We start from the raw sequence: 24,331 nt of genomic DNA on the forward strand, positions 1-24,331 counted from the left end.
TATTAAAATAATATTGGTTTATGTATTTTTTATTTTATTTTATGTAGATTATATCTTAAAAAGTGTACGGTAATTCAAAATTCAAATATTTTCATTAACAATTTATTTTCTATTTTAAAATTTTGCGTAATTACGCAAAGCTTATCTAACTAACTATGTATTTGATGTACTCAAAGAAACAAAAAAAAAAATTGTACAGATAATCGGGTGTGAGAAGGATACGAGGCCATATTCGTCATTTCATAGAGTATGATATTTTCTACAGAAATGAATCAGTTTGTGGTTAACGGCTCTTCTCATGTCCAAATAGTGTAAATAATTTCTTTTGCTTATAATAATTATCTTCCAAGACCTGGATCACCCTTTGGTTTCTCTTCAATCAAAATGGCACATTTCGCTGTGAGACCTAAACTTCTCTCTAGCAACGATGGATTATCCTCGAGAGACCAATTCCGGCAGAGCCTTTTTTACATGGCCGGTGGTGGCTCTCCCTTGGTTCCGGTTCATAATAGGAGCCGATTAAAGTTTGGTGCGAGAATTTTCTCGTCTTACTCTTTTCCTTCTAAGAGAAAGAAAACCAGAGATTTCGATAACACCGAGAAAAATCTTGGTATTGACGAAGACAACGATGAGTGGGATTTTGATGATGGTTTAGAGACTGATGATCTGTCTTGCTTCAGAGGCTTGGTTCTTGACATTTCATACAGGTCTGAATCTTTTGTGTTTGGTTACCGATTACCATCTTATTATGATTTTTTACTTCACTCGATTCTTCGTTTTTTTTGTTATTAATATTGATGATTGAAATTAAAGAAAGCATTAATTAATTCTTGCAAATTTTGAATTATTGGCTGCTTCTAAAATTTGGTAGCTAGGGATTGTGACACTTTTAGGCCGGTAAATGGGGTTAATCTGTTATTTTTTGTCTATCAACTTTGGAGTAATTATCCTTTTATAGGCCGGTAAATGTGGTTTGCTGGAAGCGCGCAATCTGTCTCGAGTACATGGATAAGGTTAGACCAAAAACTTCAAACCCATCTTGATAACTATATATTTTGATACATAAGAATCCTTAATTCAGGTATTTGTATATTCGATACTGCCTTGTCTAGGCCGATGTTCTGGAGTATTATGATCAGACTGTTAGTTCTCCTACTGGTTCATTCTATATACCTGCTGTGTTAAGGGTATGTAGAGTACATGAGTTTAGTTTTTTTTTTTTTAATCTCCTTTTACCAGTTTGAAGCTTGCTTCATTCATCGCTTGGTGCAGGTTCCACATTTGCTTCAGGTTGTCAAAAGAAGAAGAGTGAAAAACTCACTTAGTCGTAAAAGCATTTTACTGCGAGACGATTACACTTGTCAGTGAGTAGTTTGTCTGTGTCCAGTCACAAGACGTACGTTTTCTCTTTTCTGCTGAATCAGACTATTCTTGCTGACAGAAATTTTGTTTGGATATAGATATTGTTCTTCCCGTGAAAACTTGACCATTGATCATGTTATACCAATCTCTCGAGGTGGAGAATGGACTTGGCAAAACCTGGTATGTGGTTGATTCTGCTAACTTAGTAGAATCAATTGCCGATCGATGGGTAAAAATAAACAATTTAATTTGTTAAGGTAACATAGGTAACTGCATGTTCAAGATGCAACTCAAGGAAAGGTCAGAAGACAGTAGAAGAAGCACAGATGAAGTTACTCAAGGTCCCAAAGGTATTTCTCATATATAGTTTCCAATTACCAGTCCATAAGCAACAAAACCTTTGTTTTCGTGTAAATCAAGACATTTTGTTGGTAATGGCAGGAACCAAAAGACTATGACATTGTTGCAATACCATTAACCAATGCAGCTATAAGGATGCTGAGATCGAATAAAGGAATGCCAGAAGAATGGCGTCAGTATCTGGCGAAACCTTTGTCCGAGCCATAGCAGTTTCTCTCTCAGGAATCGAGGAACAAAAAAGGTCGTTCCATCTCGTATATATAGAATCGTGGCTCGATCGCATATGTAGATTCATCTAGCTTAACTTCAAACTGTTCACAGTTTGTCGTGGACTTGTTATATTGTATGTATATATAGTACGTAAATAATGTCAACCATAAACTAACAATCATGATTTGAACTCAGAATTCATGACTTCTGCACGAGGATCTGGTTAACCTCTCTGAACAACTTAATGTATTCGTGTTGCTACTGTCCTAGATAAGCTTTACTCGAATACAGTTGATACAATCCCCACATCACCAACTTTCGAAATTGCTTAAAACGGCACCAATATATCCTAACAATCTCAAAATACGTATACTATTTTGCTTACATTTTTATGGAATTATATTTGTCCACCTATAGAGAATGTAATCTCGAAATACTTATATTTTGTTTTCTTTAATGAGAATCAGGAAAAGTAAGATATCGCACCCTAAACCTCTTTGTGTCTACTAGTCCTACGGAACCAAACTAATCGAAGCATCTCAAGATCGTATCAAATAGTTGCACGTAGAGAGGTCAATGGATACCTAAGCAAACCAAATGGATTGGACGTAAATAACAAAACCATCAAAATTTGATTAAGCAACAATGTTTTAACACAAAAAGAACACCTCAAAACTTTCTCCTTCTCTGGGCACTACTTAACATTTGCCGTTTCATGAGCAGCAAGCCAAGAATCAAACATTATGCACACCTTCGAGAGAGATACCTTTGTGGATCATCTTCATTGTCATGCCAAATTCCCAAAAAGAATATAAGAGATCTAAGAGGAGAAGATGGACTGTAGTGCAAGCTGTTGCTGTGGTTGCAGAGATGACCATGTCGATGCGAGAGCTGATGGAGACAATGTCTGTTGAAGCTGTCTTAAGATATTTATCATCCTGCTCACTGTTTGCTCCGTTGCCAGAGCACCGCCTGCACATAAGACCTACACAAACCAGAATATTTACAAACAAACATACAAAAACTGATATCAATTCATGGTGTTGCAACTTGGTACGGAGTGTAGTTATACCTCAGCAAACACTGCAACTATTTTTGGAAGGTGCTGGTGATTGGGTCCTAATAGATCTGGGTCAGACCTGCACAGGGAGTCCAGGTTTCAATAACAACCCTAAAGTAGTAACACAAAAAAAAAAAAAAACATGTAATTTTACCTCTCCACCATTGAGCAAAGCTGGTCATGGACAATTTTAGCCTCAATTGTATCTCCTTTTATCGGCAAGCAGTTTAACCAGGCAGGAACAATCTGGTAAGAGTGAAAAATCTCTCGTCAAAAGCTATGTTCAATGATAAGCTGTTACACTCATGTTAATTAATCACCAGGCAAAAAAAATGCAAAAACCCATCATAAGCGGGCAAGATTTGACGGAAAGAATAAACATTAGATATCACTGTGAAGAAGAATGTAGTAGAGGAAGCCTAGATATTTTTACCTTTCCAGCATCAATACTGCTTCGGTAGAACTGACATATTTTTCCGAGAGCGGAAACAGCATTATCATAGGCCATGGCATTCTCAGACTGCTGAGCATTAGGATGTCTAATGACAACATCTAATCTGGAGAGTGCCTCTACAGATAAAACATGATATGCATTTACACCAATGTAACAAGAACCTCATAGACATGGAGAAACGGAATCGTATGTATGAAGCTACCTCCAACAAGAGGTCTGAAAACAGAACCGCCGAACTCAGCACAAATTCCAATTCCATACACAGCAGCCTGAATTGAGAAAAAAAAGAAGCTAAATGATCCCGAACTCTGTCAAACTGAAGAAGATTATTGTGGGACATACCTGCCGAACATCAGCATTCTCGTCATTGCATGCTTCCAAAAGAAAAGGAACGAATGTATCATAGTATCTGCATAGCAGTACATATATCAGACAGTTGCTGAAACATCTAATAGTCAGAGAAGAACAGGGAAAAAGATAATAGAACAACATACTTAAGAGCTGCTTCACGACAATGCTCAGCAACATCATCAAATATACAAATAGCTATTCTTCTCTCCTCTGTCGTTCTATCACTACCCTGCATAGAACAAACCATAGAAATTCACAATCACATTTGGTGAACAAATTATAGCACTCGTTCTTCGGTTAATATCTTTTTATAAAAAAAAATGTCCAACAAACATTTAGAGATAGAAAGTCTAGAGAGCATATAGAAAAAACTTACCAACATGGGAGTTATGTAAGATGAAAGCTCATCAAACATGGGCAGGAAAGAGGTCTTGAATGTTTTTATTAACGTACCCAGTAAATCACCAATCTTCACGAAAAGGGAGACAGAGTTAAATCAATATATCCTGGAATCATCTGTTAGAACTGATGCCTTACTAACACAAACAATAAGGCTCATACCTGATCAAAAACTTCTTCTTCTTGTTCATTTTCTTCTTTAAGGATCTCGCTTTCTTCTGCATCAAAGTCCTCTGCCCTAGTTCTCTCTTCTCTCTCTGTCCGTCTGGTTGAACTAGCTATTATTGCCTCCTTAGTCTCATCTACAATGCCCCTTACCTGGCTTTCATCTAGAATGGGTCCAGAAATCTGAAACAATTACTTAGGTTATATTATTTTCTAAAACAAGCTACCATACAATGGAAAAAAAATACTTTCCAAGATTCTATCAATTGAGTGAAGAGGAAAAAGAGAAGAGGGCAATGAATATTCTGTATTTGGAATACATTTGGCCCCTTAGAAAAAGAAAGCAAAGCTGTTCTTCATTTCCACCCTCGTTGGAAGTCCTAATTGAGCTAATTGCTAATGCAAAAAGACAGGGTCAGAAACTACAAGCCTGTACACACTCGTTTAATGACTCCAGCATGCTTGCGCAAATCTCCACCTCAGGCTCCTTTGGTTATGTTGAAGAAAAATGAACAAGTATAATAAATAGGTTATTCTTCATATAAAAACTAAAAGTGAAGACATCATTCTTTAGGCCAAAGCACAATATGTAAAGCCAATTTAACCTTGTGCAAAGCCTCCAACAATGCTGGTATTATATAATCGCTCAAGTGCTTTATATAGGATTCATTACGACCCTGAGATTTCCCTTTCTCCACAGCAAGTTTGGCTGAGCGTAACAGCTCCGGCATACCTAGCCGCCACAAAATTCGATAATGTGACTGAAGCCCTCATTGTAGTAACACAGAGAAGGATAACTGAAACCCAAGAAAACATAGACAACAAAGATGCTCGAGAATCACACCTGATACTGCAGCCTTCCTAACTTCTTCATGGAAATAAAACTTGAGAAGAGGAACTAAAATAGGAGCAACCTGTTTTTCCAAAACAGTATAAGAACCATGGAAGCCAATGAAACTCCGTACTATGAAAGTTAGCAAAGTACAGGGGCCATACCTGATCAATCCAAGGGAAAAACCCTTCTTTTAGCTCATCAGCATAGCAACACAGCATGTTACAGGCAGTAGCTTTCTCCTCTAACACACTAGTTTTGATCCCTATCCTCTTGTCACCAAGAGTAATGGTCTCAATGCTGAAATAGGAAATAAAACCACATCAAAGTGAATACCACAAACAGCTATCCAACTCGAGTAAAATTCTTTTAACTGAAAATGCGAACACAGTCAAAAGGTTGCTTGCATACCATATCAAGTTCCATTTACCAAACGTTGACATTTAATCTAAAATGGGCAACGAAACAGGGGAAAAAGGTAGAATGCAAAAAAAGGAAACAAGGAAAGTTCCAGCAGGGATAAAGAGGGAAAATAAAACGAAAAGCTAATGAACTGATAATTGATTAGCAGGTCTGTCAGTTAAATGGATAGAGTGGGTACTTATAACCTTGAAATTAAAAATTATACTTCTGCAACGTCTTCCACAATATATACATATTCTTGAGGTATACAATAGGAAAATATTTCTTAAACAGCACTGGGATGTAACCATGTCATACCTATCATCGTCGTCATCAATATCTGCATCTGAATCTGCAGATGAAATGATAACATCTGGCTTGAGCTGGGCTGATTGAAGCAAAGGGGGCATAACAACACTCATGTAAGGAATAAAATCTTGTCCAAGGCATTTGCAGAGTCTAGCCCAAGCCTGCATATGTATTAATTAGATCAATCAGAACAAATTTCAATTTACGTTCCCTCTAAGCTTCTAATGGATGAACAACAAAAAAAAGATAATAAATATTTAATTCAGGTTTGAAGTTCGGAAACTTGCCTGTAACATGTAGCTTGTCGTTGGATCGTCCGCTTCCAATTGCGAACCTTGTAAGGACATCAGCACGTCCATGACCTTTCCACAAAAAATCAACTTTAAGGCTACTGTTTGATTCGGTAATTACTTCCGGTACTAATAAGATAGGATTGATTTAGGAAGAGACGAAAAGGAATTTCCTTAATGAAAATTAATCGTATTTGTCCAAGTAGTGGAAGTAGAGATCTAAATCACCATTTGGCACAAGGATTTAAAAGAATATGAAACATCCATATTTTTACCTGCTTTGCATCGTCCTTAAATTTTTCCTTTCCAACAGCCATTCCAACCAAACTAATGCACTCCATTGACTTAGCGCGAAGCATACGATTAGCTTTATCATTTGCATTGACCAAGATAGCTTTCAAGTAAGGCATAACAGTATCATAGTACTTTTGGAATAGCTCCTGTTAAAAAACAAGTTAGATCAGTGACCATCAAATTATACTATAAAAAAAACCTTTACGGAGGAGCATATAAACACCTGTGAAGAATCAGCAACTGACGCCAAAGCAGTCAAAGCACCCTCTTGCACCATTTGTTTTTGATTCTGCATTATACCCAGATATAATAAGGTAAGAAAGCTACCTACAAACCCTCATCTAGTAAAGATCTGCACTTTAAAACTGTGAGATGATTTGCCAGTGAAGAAATTGGATTTTAAATATACTAGTTTGATGATTATTAGGTATCCAAAACACTTCAATGACAAATGTAATACTCAAGTATGTAAAAATAGACTTGACGTGAAAAATGTGAGAGAGTTGACAGTCTTCAGAAATGTAAGAAGAAATCTTGGCAAGGCTAAAACAAACTCCAACAAACACTAACCCTTTTGTACTAGTCTATCAGCGTGACCCCATGTTAGGTTTCACATATTTATTAACTTCCAAAAAGTAGTATTTATTCTAGACAAATAAAAATTAGCAATTCGGTTCAAGGAATTTCATCAACGACAAAGAAACACATGAATTAAATGAGCATTTATGACACGTACCTGAAGCAGTACAAGAAGCTTGCTAATAACTCCATCCAGATAAGGGGTTAAAATTTCTGGCGTGCAATTCTCACTGAAGTTAAGAACAGCGGAAGCAGCATGGGCCTGTACCACGAAAGGGATACCTCATTACAGAAACTCACGCTAAAGGATAAGCAGAATGAAAAATGAAAATCAATGAGAATATCCTAGTTTCAATGTTTAAAACAAAAATTATCAGCTTCTACTTCTCAGTCTTGGTAATAAATTTAAATGATGAGCAAGATAAAAGAAATCATGAGCAAGATAGAAAGAAAGCAGGTCAATAAGAAACTTAAACTTTCAGTGCAGGATACATTTTGTAATGATTCTCTTATTTGCTTTTACTTCTAACTTTGGGACACTGGTATGAGATTAAGTGAGACTTTTCAACAACTAAAAGCCCTATTAAAATGCCTAAAAGACAACTAGGTTTGCTTTTGTTAACTTTTGATATCGCTGCTGCATATTTTGAAAATCTAGGTATTAGCTTTTGTTAACCAGAGACAATACATAGTGATGAGTCACATTTTCGCTCACAGAATGGCCAAAGCAGCAATTTACAAAACCAACCTGGACTCGAGGGTTCTGAAAGTCATCCATGGCTCCAACAAGCGCAGGCAGAACAGACTGATTATATTTAGTTTGTAACTCAGGTCCTACATCTGTAGAAAACTGTCCAATTGCATTAATTGCTGCCCATCGGACACGAGGATGGGGATGCTGAAAAGAGTTCAGAACCATAGAAACCACCTGTTCCAGGTTTTTCATCATAACCTACACCGATACCAAGATAATGTCAGAGACGAAAGTCGTTTTCTACATATGAGAGAAATGATAACCACCAGTCAGGTATAAACATAGTTTGTACATCAACAATGAACTCGTTAAAAGTACAAGAAAAAGTACGACGGTGACATTTAAATATAAGAAAAATATAGAAGAGAATACAAAGGAACATTTTGCCAATTACCATAAAATAGAAGGGAAAGGCTAGATATAAGAGATACATTCTCATTTGACACATGTGGAAGTGGAAGGTAGTAGAGGATAAAACAATGTTATTACTAAATCTACCAGTTGTATATTCTCTCCTGAAGAAATTCAACCAAAATCAACAAAGACTACTTTACAGGATAGTATACCACCAAAGTCATTTTGAATAAGGAAGACATTTAAACGAGAAGAGAAACAAGCCTCACCTTTGAGCAACCTTCAGCAATTTGGGCAAGAGCAATGAGAGCAGCATGGTGCTTCTGCCACTCAGAAGCAGCGAAGAAAGCAGAGAAAACTTGAGAGGCAACAGGAAGAATAGTATTCCCACCCAAAGAAATAGCAAGCCTGTCGAGACATTCTTGTGCAAACCCATAGTTAGTGGTCTCGCCAGCATCTTCATCCTCAATCTCGGCAGTGTGCCATGCCGGGTCATCCTCAATGTCCAAAAGCATGTGCATCAACACGCTAAAGAGTTTGGTAATGAAGTGTGGCAATTTCCTAATCATGCCGGGAGCTCTTTCTCGTGCCTCAGCCAATGTAATGACAAATTCTATAGCCAAGTGCCTCGTTCCTTCTTCTAAACTCTCGGCTTCGGCAATCTGAAGCATTGAACCAACAACCTCGAGAAGCTGTCTCCTCAGAAACCTCGGTTCGGTACCAGCCAGTTCAATGAGAAGCTCCAGAGCTTCCTGTGCTGTAGCTTCTTGCCCAGAATTCAATGCCTCAGTCAGAGTCTGCATCATCAAGGGCAACAAATCTTGAAAAATATCCCTATCGGAAGCCTCTGACAAACACTGGATAAAATTAATGGCAGCACCCAAAGCCGCGATTCTAACATGAGCAGATGTGGAGTGTCTTAAAGACTGAGAAAACACAGAATGAAGAGTAGTCAGATGAGGAACCAACGTTTCACCAATGTACTGAGCCAATCTAGAGAAAATCAACAAAGCGTACTCCTGGAGATTCGGATTATCAGCAACAACGCACTGGAACATGAACGGAAGTAACTCCGGCCATCCATTCTCCGGTAAAATCGCAGACGCAAGTTCAGAGATAGTATCGCAAACCTTCTTAGCTATAGATTTAGCAGCACTCTCCTGCTGCAGAGACGCGAGGAGAAGAGACTTGAGAGTCGAACGAGTGGATTCAGCAATACGAGGGTAGATAAAAGCGGAATCGTCTCCACCAGAACGGGTGAGTTGTTTCCGAAGCAAAACAGCGGACATAGCACGAAGCTCGAGATTGGGAGATGATGAGTTGAGAGATTGAACGAGCTTCAAAGCGAGCGAGTCGGGTTGTGTTTGCTTGCAGAGATTGAAGAGAGACTCGGCGTGGGAGCGCTCTTCGTTTGATGAAGACATGAGGTGAGAAATTAGGGTTTCGAAATGGGAAGAATCGGGCCCGAGGATGAAGGACAGTTGAATCTGAGTTTGTTGATCGACCGCCATGGTTGTGCTTGTGCTTGTGCGTTGAGGAGAAACCAATGGCTGCGGCTGCGGCTGCGGCTGCGGCTGCGGCTGCGGGGGGTTTAACGAAACGAAACGAAACGAAACGAAAGGGTTTTGTTTCCGTGGGGGTAGGGGGCAGAGATTATTATTACGAGGGTTGCTTTCTTTATTTCTTTCTTTCTTTCTTTCTCCCCAGTTGTGAGATGTGATTAGATACGGTCCAAATACGCGTCGCAGGCGTTCCTTTTTTTTATGACTAAAGATTTTCTTTTTTGATGCAGATTTTTTAACAAGATGATGGCTTTTCGTAAAGAGTAATTGGCACAAGTGACCAAACAAAATCTTTAATTAAATGACTAACCATATCCTAGAATACTAGATAAGAACTCGCCCGATGTGCGGGTTTAAAGTTTTGTATAATAAAATTAAATATAACAAAAATATATTAAAATTTGTTGTATGGTATTTATAAGTTTTATTTTTGTTATAATATAATGATTTATATCTATTTACAAAGCTTTTATGTATGTTACAATTACCATTAAAACCGTATTTTTTACACCTAAATACATTATATGTTATAAATATATTCTTTACCACACCACCTAGATAATGTTTGTATGAACATATTAAGCCAACTATTATTGGCTCAAAAAACATTTCAAAAAAATATAGATTACATAGTATACTAATCAATGATATATCATCACAATAGTTTATGACCAACCATGGAGAGAACCTTGGCTCCGCTCTCCTCCCTTATGAAGAGAATCTTGCGTCCAACCTCCTCTACTATAGAAATAACTTTGGCCCCACTTTCCTCCCTTGGGGAGATAACCTTGCGTCCAGCCTCTTCCACCATAGAGAGAACCTCGGTTCTGCCTTCCTCATGTGTGGAGACAACATGTTCACGTCTTTTAGCTATCTCAAAATGGCTTGTTCGGACAACCAATGAAACTAAAGACCCTTTTCCCACAAAATCTTTTGATAATAACTAATGTTAAAATTTCCATTGTATTTGTGGAAGTGTCTTTGACACACTATGATGTAGTCTTTGTCTCTGGAACGCCCCGACTGCCACCTTGATTGGTGAGCCCCATGCCGACTCCCAATTCATGGGCCACCTTCCTCAGTGGACCCCACATCTACTCCTGGCCAAACCATATCCGACGGCCGGTTTGTTACGTCCGAGAGGTTTTAAATAATTGTTTACCAATCCTACAAATCGCCATATGATATTTCCCTGTGTTTTGTCCTCACTCGCACAATTCCGACAAATCACTTCTCGAAAGGTCACCCTAGCCAAGCACACTTAACTCTGGACTTCTCTCAGAACCCTTGATCGAAAAGATAAGTGCACTTTGGTGACATAGATTGTCAAATCAATTCTTTTAAACCTATCCGCAAACCAGGGTGTCACAGTCTTCCTACTCTTATGGATCTATCAACAAATAATTTATGTTTTTTCAATCTATCTATCTATGTTTATTGTAACCTTGTGTTTGATTAGCCTATTTTATCTAACCATTAGGTTGATGAGCTTCTACTGCTTATCTCTCTTTTAGGATTGAATGAATGATATTAATTATGTTTGCACAAAAAGGGTCTATGACCACCCAATCAAGGTTGAAAAATTAGAAGAAAATAAATTTGACATAAATAATGAAATAGGAGAAAATTATAGGCACGATAATATATGAATCCCAAATAATTCAAAGGTGATAAGATAAATTACATAATACAATCTAAAAATACTACATTAAATTTTAAAATACATTATTAGAAAAGGAAGACACATATATTAATCTTTTTTTTAGGTCAACATATTAATCTTACCTGTTCCAAACTGAAAAAGGAGAAAGTAGGAAAAAAAATTTGTTTAAAAAAATAAGAAAATTTACCTTTCCATTAAAAAAGTTTTACCAATTGAACAAAGTTGAAAGCAATATTTATGAATAAATTATTTTGTTACATGAAAAATATGAGATCATCTATGTTTATATAGAAGTGAGTATTTACAAAATATAGAATTAATAATTAACTGTATATTTTTCTTAATCCCATTTCTATTTTTTTTTGTAGAATTAATAATTTAAAATTAAAATAAGTAAATAATGTTATAATTTCGAATTTATGAAATATATATATATATATAATCTCCTTATAATTATTTTAATTTTTGTAATTTTTTATAATTATTTTTTATATTATTAATATTGTTTTTAAAAAACAAATTGTTTTTTTGTAATCTCAAAATCTTAGATTGATATAAACTTGACACATGTCAAAATCTTGTTAATGGCTAATTTTCAAAACCTAACTTTATATAATAAGATTCTACTCTTTCCATGTCATAATAGAAGATGTTTTAGAGGAGATTTTTTTTATTTCATAATTTATAAATATTTTCAAGTTTCTATCCAATTTTTAGATTAATTTACTATTTATATTATGCAGTATTGTTTCTGATTGGTTGAACTTTTTAAATTGTAAAAATGTATCTTTTACAAACAGACTTTCTTTTTGATACATAAAATGTTTACATAATTTTTATAAGATGATGACTCAAAATAATATGAAATCCAATCTTCAATATCATTTTTACTCTCTAACTTATTTATCAAAACATATACATCATTTTAAATTTAATAACTAAAGGTTTTAAAAATGATTATAATTTATAATAATATATGATTTTTTTGCCAACTTTAAATAAAAATCTTATGAACATGTTTATCAATTTTTTTTGAAGTTGAATTGTAGAATTTTCTGAACCAATCGAACTCTTTTTACAAGCTGGTCGAGATGCACTGTTACTTGCTTTTCATCTTAATTTATTCACTCATTTCATTGCTTCTCCCTCTTTATTTCCGACTTAGGGTCTGAATGGTGACTGCGGTCGGGATGACCAAATCCATCAGCGGTTTAATCCATCCAAAAATAGGGCGGACAGTAGACCGCCGCAGATCAATTTTATTTGTACACAAAAATAGTCCGTAATTGATCCGCAGCGGTTTTCTTTTTTTTTTTGGGCCCCAACACTGCGGACTAAACTTGTGAATAGTAAATAAAAAACACTTTAATCCGCTGATGAATTTGTCCATCCTAACCGATGTCACCATTTAAACCTTTAGTTAGATTTGTTTTTAAATTGAGAGACAAAACATGATTATGAGGTTAAATTGTCCGTTGGCATTTTCTGTCTAATCAAAATGATCAATGTCGACTATTTTATCGGTCGTTTTTACCTTTCTACTTATGTTCGCTTCATCGAGATCATACGAGAACCAAGAAGTCAATATTTTAATTGTGAAGTCAAAGAAAACTTAGACATTTAAACGATATTTTGAAAATTGAAGATTTAGATGTCTACAAATCGAGTTAAGGGTTTTTTAAAACTTTTTGTCTATTTAAAATATTTTTGGTAAATTTTTTTTTGTTAAACTTCAACCACAAATAATGTCACACCCATTTCCAACCGTTTAACCGGTTAAATAAATGGCAAACTTATATCCGCAACCACAACATTTATCTTAATCTCATCATGACTGTTCACTGTTTTTTTTTTTTGACAGCAAGATACAAGATCAGCTCAAACGAGCCAATTGCTAGGAAAAACGTTTACAAAGGTAACTTGATGTGACTCGATTCTAGCACGCTGTGCCAGCTTGTCAGCATTACCATTCTGCGTTCGGGGAACTTGGACTATTGAAAAGGATAAGAACTCCTTCTTGTCTGCCTCAATCTCGTCCAAATATGTCTTGAATGCAGGCCACTCAGACGGCGAAGACACCATCTTCACCAAATCAGAACAATCTGTGAGAAAAACAACATTCTCATTATCCGCACCGATCATGCAACACATTGTCCAAATTAAAGCTTCGTGGAGAGGTGACAGGCTGCAGCGAAGGTTAGATGCACCCATAGTGGGAGATTCCCCCTCAGGAGAAATGCAATACCATCCTCGGCCTGTATACTGATCAATCACCTTCCAAGATCCGTCCACAAAGCATCGGAAGCAACTCCCATATCTGTTGGCTGAAAACAGCCCAGAAATTGTAGGACAAGTATTGGGGTGAGGCCCAATCTGGTGAGGCAGTTCTACTGTGTCCGCTTGGGCCGAAGACCAAAGTTTTGCTTCCTCCTCTGCTAACTGTAAAATTGCTAGCGGGTTGGAATCCAGATTGTTAAAAATCTTATCATTCCTGGCCTTCCAAATATACCAAAGAATCCATGGGAAGATATCCGCTGAAAGATTCCGTCGGGATCTCCAAGATAGATAGTCTATGTTTGTATAGACAGATTCTGTGGGAAAAAGGTCCGGGGATGTCGGGAAGGAGGACAGAGCCCACACCTACTAAGCCAGAGGGCATAAAAATAGGGCATGAATAATCGTTTCCTCAGGACAACCGCACCGGCCGCACTCAGGATCACAGGTCATACCACACCGCCTCAAATTAGCCGTTGTTGCCATCATAGGTTAGACTGTTCACTGTTCTTTGTGTTTTTTTTTTTGTTTGTATGAAATATCGTATGCAAGCTTTTAGTATTGTTAATTTGGCGATAAGGAAATAGTAAAAAAAAAATAAAAAAAATTATGAATAGTAGAATGGTAACGTAGATGAACGTTTTCTTACTGCATTATACCCTATATCATATTCAATCATAGTTTTCGTACTCTCATGGTCTTCTCCTTTACTAATATCTTGCCACATTTATACAAACATTGTTTAACTCAACAGATTTTCATACGAAACAAAATGAGAACAAGTAGAAGAATATTCAAAATCTTGTACAGAGTTCATAACAAACAACCAACACGTTGATAAGTAAACTACACTAGGATTAAAGTAAACAGAGGTAAATCATGTGGGAACAGTGTAGTAACCAACATCATCATCTTGATTCACCATAAAGACCACGGTTGTAAAGAGAGCCACAACAACAAAAGATATGACAATAACAAATTTGGCATAGCTCATATTCTTTTTACTACCTGTTATCATATGAGTTTGAGGTGTGTCTTCACTAAATGTGCCAGTTGATGACATTGTTTCCGCGGTTGGAAATCGCCTTCTAAGTTTAGGAGTCTTGCTAGATTCTATGGTTTTCTCTCTGATCTCACTTCCCAATGTTGGACTTTGGATGTCTGAATGATCTAAGTCAACATCATCAAAATATTGAAGAGAACTGATGAGCTTCCTTGGAGTGGTGAAGATGTTGAAATATTCAGCATTGATGCGTGGTGGAAGCTGTCTCTGTGCATCAAAAAAGTCAGAAATGTTTAACACAACCGAAACTAGTAATCATATAACAAATATGGATTGATGCTGACCTGAGGACTAGAAGTGGTGTTTTGCAGCTGGTTGTTTCTCAAACTTTGCATTGGAAACCCTTCAAATTCATCTCCATTTTCACAAGTATCATACGGTACAAGAGGTGAATCAGAGACAGTGGTGTTTCCTTTAGTTAAACCGGAGAAAAGACCATCCTTCAAAGAGATATCAACCCCTCCTCCATTCTGATTAGGCCTCCAAAGCTTGCGATTCACACTCCGCCGATCATATTCAGAGTTACAAGAAGTATGAGAAATAGGCGAGGACTCAACCGGAGAATCATATCCGCTGAACGAACCTACAGTTTGTGATTCAGGTGATAAGGAGTCATCAGGAAAATGACCGTTGACATTGGACGGACAGTGTCTTCGACCGAAGTTCGAACCGGTAGCAGAACGACAACCATTGTCCATCTTGGACTCGAGCTCTCCAGCTATTCTTTTTGAAGTCATCATTGCTTCATAAGCAGCTCCTCTGACGTAAGCCATTTGGTCAGATTGGCACCTCTCCATTTCTTTGATTATCAACTCAACTTCGGAGTATATGCTTCTCGGGTCCAAGCACTTCATTAGGAAGTTCAACATTTGGACTGCTGATAACCGCTTCTGTGAGTTTCCTTCAGAAACCCCGAAACTCAGAATTCGCAATCCTGTGTGTATCAACAACCTTGCATAGGCTTCAACGATCAAAGGATTATGTTTGGCAAGTGACATAACCAGACCCATCTGAACATGTGTTTGGTTGGAGTTTGAGTCCAATGCAACTACAACGTTTTGGCAAACCCTGTTCACCATCTCGTCCGAAGCAAATCGCCAGTTGTCACAATCCACAAGAGCCTTAAGACACAGAGCAGACCCTGAAGTGAGGCTCTCCTGAGAACCCAATAGAGAATCCGTAAGAGGCTTACACAAGGAGTGGATTATAAGTTGTTTCTTATCTTCTTTGGTTGTCGGATCAATCCCGTATCGAGCAATTGCCGGAATAACTTTAGAACAAGCTTGTTGAAGAGGGAAAGAACCAGCACTAGAAGCCAAAGTCTTGACAATGGTGGACATGATTGTATCAATCTGGGGAACAATGTTGGGTCCATGAACACGAGCAAGTATCTCATAGAGCGAAATGGTGTATTCACCAGACAAAGAGTTAGTTTCTTTAGTCTCAAAGACTTGTGCTAGAAAACCAGAAATGGCCTTTGAATCCAAGTCCTTCACATAAGACTTAAGAGCTTTCATTGCTGATTTACGACTCTCTGTGTCTTTGTCAAGATTAGCCAATTCTTGTCGCAAAACTGGATTCAGATTCAAACCCATTACTCCAACTGCACCAGAAAAGACAAAATCACACCAAGGCAACAACATCAGACTTCTTCAAAGTCATAAACTTTAGCTAACATTTTCAAAATATCATCCTTCCATACTCGAGTCAGACCAGAATTAAAGACCATATACAAGGAATATGAGAGAACCAAACAACTTCACGAGAAAAGAACAAAAATTCAAGACAAACCCATTACTCCAACTGCACCACACAAGAAAAAAATCAAACCAACAACACAAGATTTGCCCTTTTAAGTCATAAATAAACAAACTTTTAACCAACATTTTCAAATCTCATCACTTTCCGCCCAAAGGAAAAAAAAAATAAAACAAAAGGACCATAGAACCGTGAATCTCGGACACAGACAGAGGTAATTGGGAAATCAGACAACTTCCAGAGAAAATAGCAAACATTAAAGAAGATGAATCTCGGAAACAGATCCGTACCTGTTTCTTCTACTTGAGCTACTTCTTTGCTTCAACCGTACAAAGATGAAACCTTCGAAGATTTTCTTAGAATCCAAAAGCAAAAGAAATCGACGTAGAAGCAAAATGAAATCTCAGACTGAAAACAAAACAAATCAAAAGTGTGAGAGTTTGGCGGACACTGCGAAATCTACAAAAGAAAAATCTCGCGGTTCAACAGATAACACATTTTTCAAAATATGTTTTGGGGTTTTTAGGTTTTTATTTGTCTGTCCGCTTCTTTATTTTGTTGAAGCTGTGTCTTGTCTTTTTCAATGATATTTGTCGCCATCTGTAATATGAATCTCTTTATTAATTTGAGAAACGAAAAAAATAGATCGTAGATTGAAAATTCAAATTTCTTGACTCGAAAATCTCACCGCTCTTTATTAGTTGCAATTGGGTCCCATTCTCTCTCTCTCTCTAGATCTAGTGATCTGCGTTTCAAATCATTTTTATACAGTATAGTTGAGAGTTGAACTGTGTGAATAATATCCGTGAACAAATAAATGTCATTTTGGTCTTATTAGATTTGAATTTTGAGGCTATTTTATACTACTTTATATTTTTTTTACTATATAGGATGGCCGTATATACTACGAACAAGGCAACGACTACTGAAAAAGAATACGTACTTCTATTTATAATTGAAAAAAGGTGAATGTATTTGACTCTTGCAAAGATGCAGATAAATGATTTTCAGGCTAAGGCGGACTAATCCATTGTTGACATATATGTTTAGGATTCGATTTTGGCCTTGTAGAAGTTAAACATCTCGTAGGAATCACTGAGATTTTAAACTACCTTTTGGGGTAAACAAAACAAGTCATTTGATCAAATTTCAAAGGCGCATCAACAGCCCAAACTACAATCATGTACAAGAAAAATATAAGCTCCAAGAATTAACCCGAGGTGTACAAAAAAACATGATGTTTTGTCATTCTAGAAGTTTACTTCTACTTGCATTTACTACATGTTTTAGTAGCAACAAAGATGAGATTGGTCATGAACGAAGGTGCCAAAGATGATACCATTGGCACGTATGAGAATTAATCTCGTAACTTCTTGCAAATCTCCATACATATGTATGTCTTATATTAGCTACGCATGCATGGAAATTGCTGAAGGAGACCTTTGTTCTGATGATTGAAGCAATACCTTTTTAACAGGCACAAATGATATTAATGCGACTGTGGTAGGAGTCTGCAGGTGGGGCAATACCATTTCCCTTTGAACCTGGTCTCAGGTGTGAGGCCAACACATGTATAGTGAAACCATTCACCTCCCTGGCACTGTCGAAACAAGAAACGACCACATTGTTATGGTTATAAAAAAGAAAAAAGAAAATAAGATACTAACAGAACAGAACTGACATTCTCATTGTCACAGGCAATCATGTCTCCAAAAGACACCTGAAAAAACATTAACAAAAGTGTTAACCAAAGATCGAAAGAGGATCAAACAACCCACATATTTTATGTATTCAAGACCTGATGGCAAACACAGTATGTTGGTTCGTTAGGATCAATTGGCTGCTCGTCAATAGGGGTGAGGTCTTTCCGATTGCTTCCTAGAGGAGGCATGAGCTCAAAATCCCTGTCACGATCCCACTCTCTATCTCTGTAATCAATCTTCTTGGACTGAGGTGTGCTATAGAATGACTTACGCTTTTCCTGTTTAGGAACTATAGGTAGCGGCGGAAGAACAGAGGGCTCGTCCTGTGGAATTTTTCCCTCTGACAGAGAAGTGTAACGAAAGAATAAATATACGATAAACATAGTAGACACCATTATTAAACAACTTTAACTACTTCATGCAAAGCACCAGTTAAAAGTTTTCACATAATGACCACTAGAGAAAAATGAAAATAAGGCCACCTATGATTTGACAAGATGGAAGATGATAATTTCTGTTTCTCTGAAGCTTATCACTAATCGATTGTGCACTGACTGATGTTTATACAGGTGGAAAGCATGTTTTTGCTAACCCTTAGGGGGGGTTGTCCTAGAGGAAGTTATACAAGAGATACAAGCAAGTGTGACATTTTTATTGACAAAACAAGACGAACACCCACAAGAGATTTACTCTAGCGTCCAACAGGGTGTAGAACCCCTGTCCTCTCACACAAGACAATAATTTTGAAACATAACTCCCTATCTCATATGCTTCTCATCAAACCTTTTAGTAAAGAAAAGGATTATAAATTATGTCCCTAACATGGCATGCTCAATCAATTACCAACCGATTAATCTCAATCAATCAACAGACCCATGTCTTTACATGATTCTTGGACTAGATAGTGAGAAAAGCGATTAGATAGTAAAGACATAATTCTAACCAATCTCCTTAAAGATGACAGTAGTAATTAGAAAGCTCCTGGGTTGATATCACATACCTTGCTTTAAATCTTCTGCAAAGTTATTCAGATCTTCATCAAGTCGTTTTACATGACTGTCTATCTACAACCGGAATAAACATAGTAATTACCACCACAATACAATTGGCTAAAACAACCAACCAAAGGAGCTTATATTCAACTTTTTAAGCAACAAACAAGGCTCTATTGTTATACACTGCATACACATGCTAGCAAAATCATAATCAAGCCATTAAGCTAAATTCTCAAGGAGCCAACTGCAGCAAAAAAACAAAAACTTAAATAGCAAAAGAAAGGACTTACAAGATCATAAGCCTGTCGGGCCAATAAGACCTTCTCGGTACACAAACTTAACGCATTTTCCTGACTAGACTCAATCTCTTTACGCATTTTCTCAATTGTTTCCTCTTCATCAAGCCCATTATTGTAATGACTGCCATTATTACCCTTCTTAGAACTCTGTGAGGCAAGCCCTAAGCAATACTTGGTTTGCTGCCTTGTCTGATTTATAAGCGCTTCCAACAACAAAAACACAACATCATAATCAATTCCGCAAAGAAACAAAACGCAAGAGAGAACAAATGTAGTAATAAGGATCTCACATTGAGATCTCTCGTCTAGTTCACGAACTGTATTAAGAAGTCTTTGAAGCTCTGCAGGGAAAGTGCTGGCATCTACAAGAATTCGAATTTACGATTCCAGAATTGAATTAAAAAAAACCCTAAATCGAACTGAGAGTTTCGAGTAATGCATATTTTACGAAATTGTGGNATTTTACGAAATTGTGGATCTTATACTCAAGGTAATCATCAACGTAAACTCCAGTTCGTGCAATAGCCATCTTTTGATCTCTGGTGAAATTATGGTGCTAGCTAGGGTTTAGAATTGGGGATTACGAACGAAGCTTAGGAGGCTTAAGAAAATGGTGGGATCCGGATAAAAGGGCGTTTAAACGGCAGCGTTTCATGGATGCCATCTGTGATTTATGCTTTCTTCTGGCTGGGAAAAATTACCCAACGGTTTACCATACCGATCCGAAATTCACTAAACAATCAGACCAATCCAAACGGTATAGAAATTTTGTGTCTCAATTTATCTTAACCGAACTTTGACTTTACTCGAATTTTATGAAGCCGGAATGAAAAAAAAAAAAAAAAAAAAAAAAAAAAAAAGAGAAAAAAAAAAANAGAATTTCACTATTTCAAAAAATTTTATCAACACAAAATTTTCAATATATAAATATACTAGATTTTGCTCCGAAGAAGACCGAGATAAAGGCTTTGTCTGTAATTCGAAGAAAATGTGAATATTCATTCAAATCTTAAAACAGGCAAAATAATGGGAAATATTTTGCTTCGATTATCGATCAAAAAAGCATTATTTTTATTCATTTTAGGCATGATTACGGTAGAGATCATGCAATATATGTTTTTGATGAACAAAAAAACCATTTATTTCGGGGATCGAATCGAATACAAACAAGACAACCTTTTTGTCCAAACAAAAGAAGAACAAGACAAATTATTGTCTCTATTACCAAAATTAACGTGGAAATTTCTGGCAGCCAAAAATTCACTAGAAAAGAGAAAACAACATCAAAACCATATAGAATTCGGAAGAAAACCCTAACTAAACTTGATTTGAAGAACACGTGGTGAAAACACAAAAGTGTGGTCTAACTCCCAAAACGATAATAAGCGCAATATTTAAAAAAGAGAATGTTGAATCTGAAATTCACACAATGAATTTGTTTGAGTGGGGAACAAATTCACTTAAGATCTCTCTCTTAAGCTAGAAAATAAAGAGGGTTATGATTTTTTGAGAAATAAGTTAGGGTTTCACTCAAGAACAATGAAGAACGAGGTTTTTTGTATTAATTGCTGGATACTTTACAAGGAAGAGGTATCCCTCTATTTATATGAATGCATTGATTACAAGATAAGTTTATTTTCCTTAAATATCGGATTGAAGATATGGTAAACTTCCTTTTTTGATGACCAGGTCGGGCTCATGGAGGCGGTTGAGTGACTTCGTCGGGCTTCTGCTTATAGGCCCGTTTAGCTGTCCCAAAAGAGGGGGTTCTTCGGTTTAGTTGATGTGCAGAGTTACTCGGTTTACCTTCGGTTTAGGTCGGTATGTCGTGGGTGCTAAATCCTGCACCAACAATTAGTCCCCCCAGTTCGGTAGATTCGATTATCCATTCGAGTTTCCGAACTATAGAAAAAAAAAATTCGATCTAAACTTTAGGAAAACTGAATTCTGAACACGCAAACTGATGTGAGCGCGGGTCGCGATCGTTTACGGAGTCGCTCGGGAAGGATCTAGAAAAGTTCAAAACGCAAAGACAAAATAGGCCACGTCCTTAGGCTGAACGCGGGAACAACGTCATTGGCTTCAAAACGCGGCATTGTGCGTTAGGACTCGTCGCCTCGTTAAAACCTTCTACGGTAAGCCTCATGGGAAAAACCCAAAGTAAGGAAAAAGAGTACGAGTCATGATCCTAACGTCTTTGGCGCCCTCGTCCTTGGGTAAGGACGAAAGCTGTACGGACGGTCATGCCGATGGTTGCCTTGGCTGAGTCGATCTCTCGGTCCTCTTGGACGAATGCTTGGACGAAGTGAATGATCTTGTGTCTTGAAGTCCTGGATGAGCTCTTGGTCCGAGTTGTCTCGCGGGTGATATGAGTGTCCGAGAGGTGTCTGGGTCCAGCTCGAGCGTTTCTGGACGCGTGTCCGATCCCGAGCTCACATCACACACCGTTGCAGTTGCAAATCCAAGTTGAGACGTGTCGTAGATCATAATGACTTTTTGTAAGTTGGTTGCTCTCTTCATTGCTGACCAGCTAGCTTGCAATTCCAGACTGGAATCTCGGAGGTCGGAAGAAAAAGCTCAGTCTTTGCAGGCCATTAGGTTTGTGATCTCTGAAACGAATGATGAACTGGAAGTGAGGTGTCTGAGGACAACCTGACACTGAGACGTCAGAGGACGACCTCAAACTGAAGTTGTCTGAAGACGAACTGAAAAATTGTCCGAAGGCAAACTGAAAAGTTGTCTGAAGGAAGAACTGAGAAGTTTTCCGAAGACGAACAGAGAAGTTGTCTGAAGAAAGAACTGAGAAGTTTTCCGAAGACGAACTGAGAAATTGTCTGAAGGAAGAACTGAGAAGTTTTCCAAAGACGAACTGAGAAGTTTTCCGAAGACAAACTGAGAAGTTGTCTGAAGGAAGAACTGAGAAGTTTTCCGAAGACGAACTGAAAAGTTGTCTGAAGGAAGAACTGAGAAGTTTTCCGAAGACAAACTGAGAAGTTGTCTGAAGGAAGAACTGAGAAGTTTTCCAAAGACGAATTGAGAAGTTGTCTGAAGGAAGAATCCGAGAAGTTTTCCGAAGACGAACTGAGAAGTTGTCTGAAAGAAGAATCTGAGAAGTTTTCCGAAGACGAACTGAGAAGTTGTCTGAAGGAAGAATCTGAGAAGTTTTCCGAAGACGAACTGAGAAGTTGTCTGAAGGAAGAACTGAGAAGTTTTCCGAAGAAGAACTGAGAAGTTGTCCAAAGGAAGAACTGAAAAGTTTTCTGAAGACAAACTAAGAAGTTGTCTGAAGACAAACTGAAAAGTTGTCTGAACGACGAACTGAAAGTCAAGTTGTCTGAAGGAAGAACTGAAAAGTGTTCTGAAGACGAACTAAGAAGTTGTCTGAAGACGAACTGAAAAGTTGTCTGAAGACGAACTGAGAAGTTGTCTGAACGACGAACTGAAACTCAAGTTGTCCGAAGACAAACTGAGGAGTTGTGTGAAGACGAACTGAGAAGTTGTCTGAAGGAAGAACTGAGAAGTTTTCCGAAGACGAACTGAGAAGTTGTCTGAAGGAAGAACTGAGAAGTTTTCCGAAGATGAACTGTGAAGTTGTCTGAAGAAAAAACTGAGATGTTTTCCGAAGACGAACTGGGAAGTTGTCTGAAGGAAGAATCTGAGAAGTTTTCCGAAGACGAACTGAGAAGTTGTCTGAAGGAAGAATCAGAGAAGTTTTCCGAAGATGAACTGAGAAGTTTTCTGAAGGAAGAACTGAGAAGTTTTCCAAAGATGAACTGAGAAGTTGTCCAAAGGAAGAACTGAAAAGTTTTCTGAAAACGAACTAAGAAGTAGTCTGAAGACGAACTAAAAAGTTGTCTGAATGATGAACTGAAACTCAAGTTTTCCGAAGGAAGAACATAAAAGTTTTCTGAAGACGAACTGAAAAGTTGCCTGAAGACGAACTGAGAAGTTGTCTGAACGACGAACTGAAATTCAAGTTGTCCGAAGACAAACTAAGAAGTTGTCTGAAGACGAACTGAGAAGTTGTCTAAAGGAAGAACTGAGAAGTTTTCCAAAGACGAAATGAGAAGTTTTCTGAAGACGAACTGAAAAGTTGTCTGAACGACAAACTGAAACTCAAGTTGTCCGAAGACAAACTGAGAAGTTGTCTGAAGGCGAACTGATAAGTTATCCGGAGACAAACTGAGAAGTTGTCCGAAGACAAACTGAGAAGTTGTCATTGTTGGAAAAATTGCTTTTGCGAGAAATAAAATTTTAACTCTATTCGAAATTTTTCACGAGGCGGGACGTCTCCCGGCATACATCGAGTAACCCTTATTGGGTAATTTAACCCAAGCGTACATGCACTTTGGCAGAGGGCGAAGTATGGGACTTCGGCTTACCTCATTTGTTCCAGTTTGGAAGTCGGACGATGAAATTTAAAACTCTGGGTTCGGCTTACATATCCGTCCAAACCGGAACTTGCGAAACAATTCAAAAAATAATTCTCTGGGTTCGGTTTATCTCTCATCAGAGAGTTTGAGGTGCAAAAACAAAAACTCTGGGTTCGGCTTATTCCTCGATTAAAAGTTTGAGGGGAGCGAGATACTGGGCTCGGCTTATTCCCCTTTTAAAAGTTTGAGGGGAGCGAGATACTGGGCTCGGCTTATTCCTCTTTTGCGGTTTGACATGAGTCGAGCATCTGGCCATGATGTCGAAAGATTCTGTATGACTCACAAAGATTCAAACAGAACTGAAGCTATTTGATGATGAACTGAAATCGAAGCTGTATGCAGACGAGCTGAAACTGAACTTATCTGAAGACAAACTGAAACTGAATTATCTGAGTACGAGTTGAGT

At 37.5% G+C, this 24,331-nt stretch overlaps 4 protein-coding genes across 7 annotated transcripts; 1 reads left to right on the top strand and 3 right to left on the bottom strand.

Moving 5' to 3' along the window:
- On the top strand, positions 302-2,139 carry LOC104787308. 2 transcript variants are annotated; one of them, XM_010512847.2, is made up of 7 exons: positions 302-707; positions 959-1,013; positions 1,113-1,187; positions 1,273-1,364; positions 1,461-1,542; positions 1,629-1,712; positions 1,804-2,139. In XM_010512847.2, the coding sequence occupies exons 1-7, from the start codon at positions 385-387 to the stop codon at positions 1,927-1,929; spliced, it is 837 nt and encodes a 278-aa protein (XP_010511149.1). In that variant the 5' UTR covers positions 302-384; the 3' UTR covers positions 1,930-2,139. The 2 variants fall into 2 exon arrangements, with proteins under 2 accessions (XP_010511149.1, XP_010511150.1); XM_010512848.2 differs by lacking the exon at positions 1,113-1,187 and having other exon boundaries at positions 322-707.
- Positions 2,510-9,891, bottom strand: LOC109124471 (importin-5-like). The gene is made up of 20 exons (XM_010512849.2): positions 8,445-9,891; positions 7,816-8,019; positions 7,225-7,329; positions 6,712-6,777; positions 6,470-6,634; positions 6,192-6,266; positions 5,914-6,065; positions 5,358-5,493; positions 5,206-5,275; positions 4,967-5,094; positions 4,792-4,848; positions 4,359-4,544; positions 4,174-4,266; positions 3,941-4,026; positions 3,789-3,855; positions 3,649-3,715; positions 3,426-3,562; positions 3,147-3,238; positions 3,005-3,071; positions 2,510-2,917 (listed from the first exon to the last, which is right to left on the bottom strand). Exons 1-20 carry the CDS (start codon positions 9,684-9,686, stop codon positions 2,753-2,755), a joined length of 3,360 nt encoding a protein of 1,119 aa, XP_010511151.1. The 5' UTR covers positions 9,687-9,891; the 3' UTR covers positions 2,510-2,752.
- Positions 14,448-17,050, bottom strand: LOC104787310. The gene is made up of 3 exons (XM_010512850.2): positions 16,786-17,050; positions 15,022-16,340; positions 14,448-14,944 (listed from the first exon to the last, which is right to left on the bottom strand). The coding sequence occupies exons 2-3, from the start codon at positions 16,330-16,332 to the stop codon at positions 14,552-14,554; spliced, it is 1,704 nt and encodes a 567-aa protein (XP_010511152.1). The 5' UTR covers positions 16,333-16,340; positions 16,786-17,050; the 3' UTR covers positions 14,448-14,551.
- LOC104787311 (PHD finger protein ING2-like) lies at positions 17,680-20,119 on the bottom strand. Of its 3 annotated transcripts, XM_010512853.2 has the most exons (8): positions 19,976-20,119; positions 19,783-19,854; positions 19,484-19,695; positions 19,199-19,262; positions 18,470-18,538; positions 18,294-18,373; positions 18,177-18,215; positions 17,680-18,095 (listed from the first exon to the last, which is right to left on the bottom strand). In XM_010512853.2, exons 1-8 carry the CDS (start codon positions 20,019-20,021, stop codon positions 17,985-17,987), a joined length of 693 nt encoding a protein of 230 aa, XP_010511155.1. In that variant the 5' UTR covers positions 20,022-20,119; the 3' UTR covers positions 17,680-17,984. The 3 variants fall into 3 exon arrangements, with proteins under 3 accessions (XP_010511155.1, XP_010511153.1, XP_010511156.1); XM_010512851.2 differs by having other exon boundaries at positions 18,294-18,538; XM_010512854.2 differs by having other exon boundaries at positions 18,294-18,538; positions 19,959-20,119.

This window comes from Camelina sativa, chromosome 5 (genome assembly GCF_000633955.1).
Source record: "Camelina sativa cultivar DH55 chromosome 5, Cs, whole genome shotgun sequence".
Classification (NCBI taxonomy): Eukaryota; Viridiplantae; Streptophyta; class Magnoliopsida; order Brassicales; family Brassicaceae; genus Camelina; species Camelina sativa.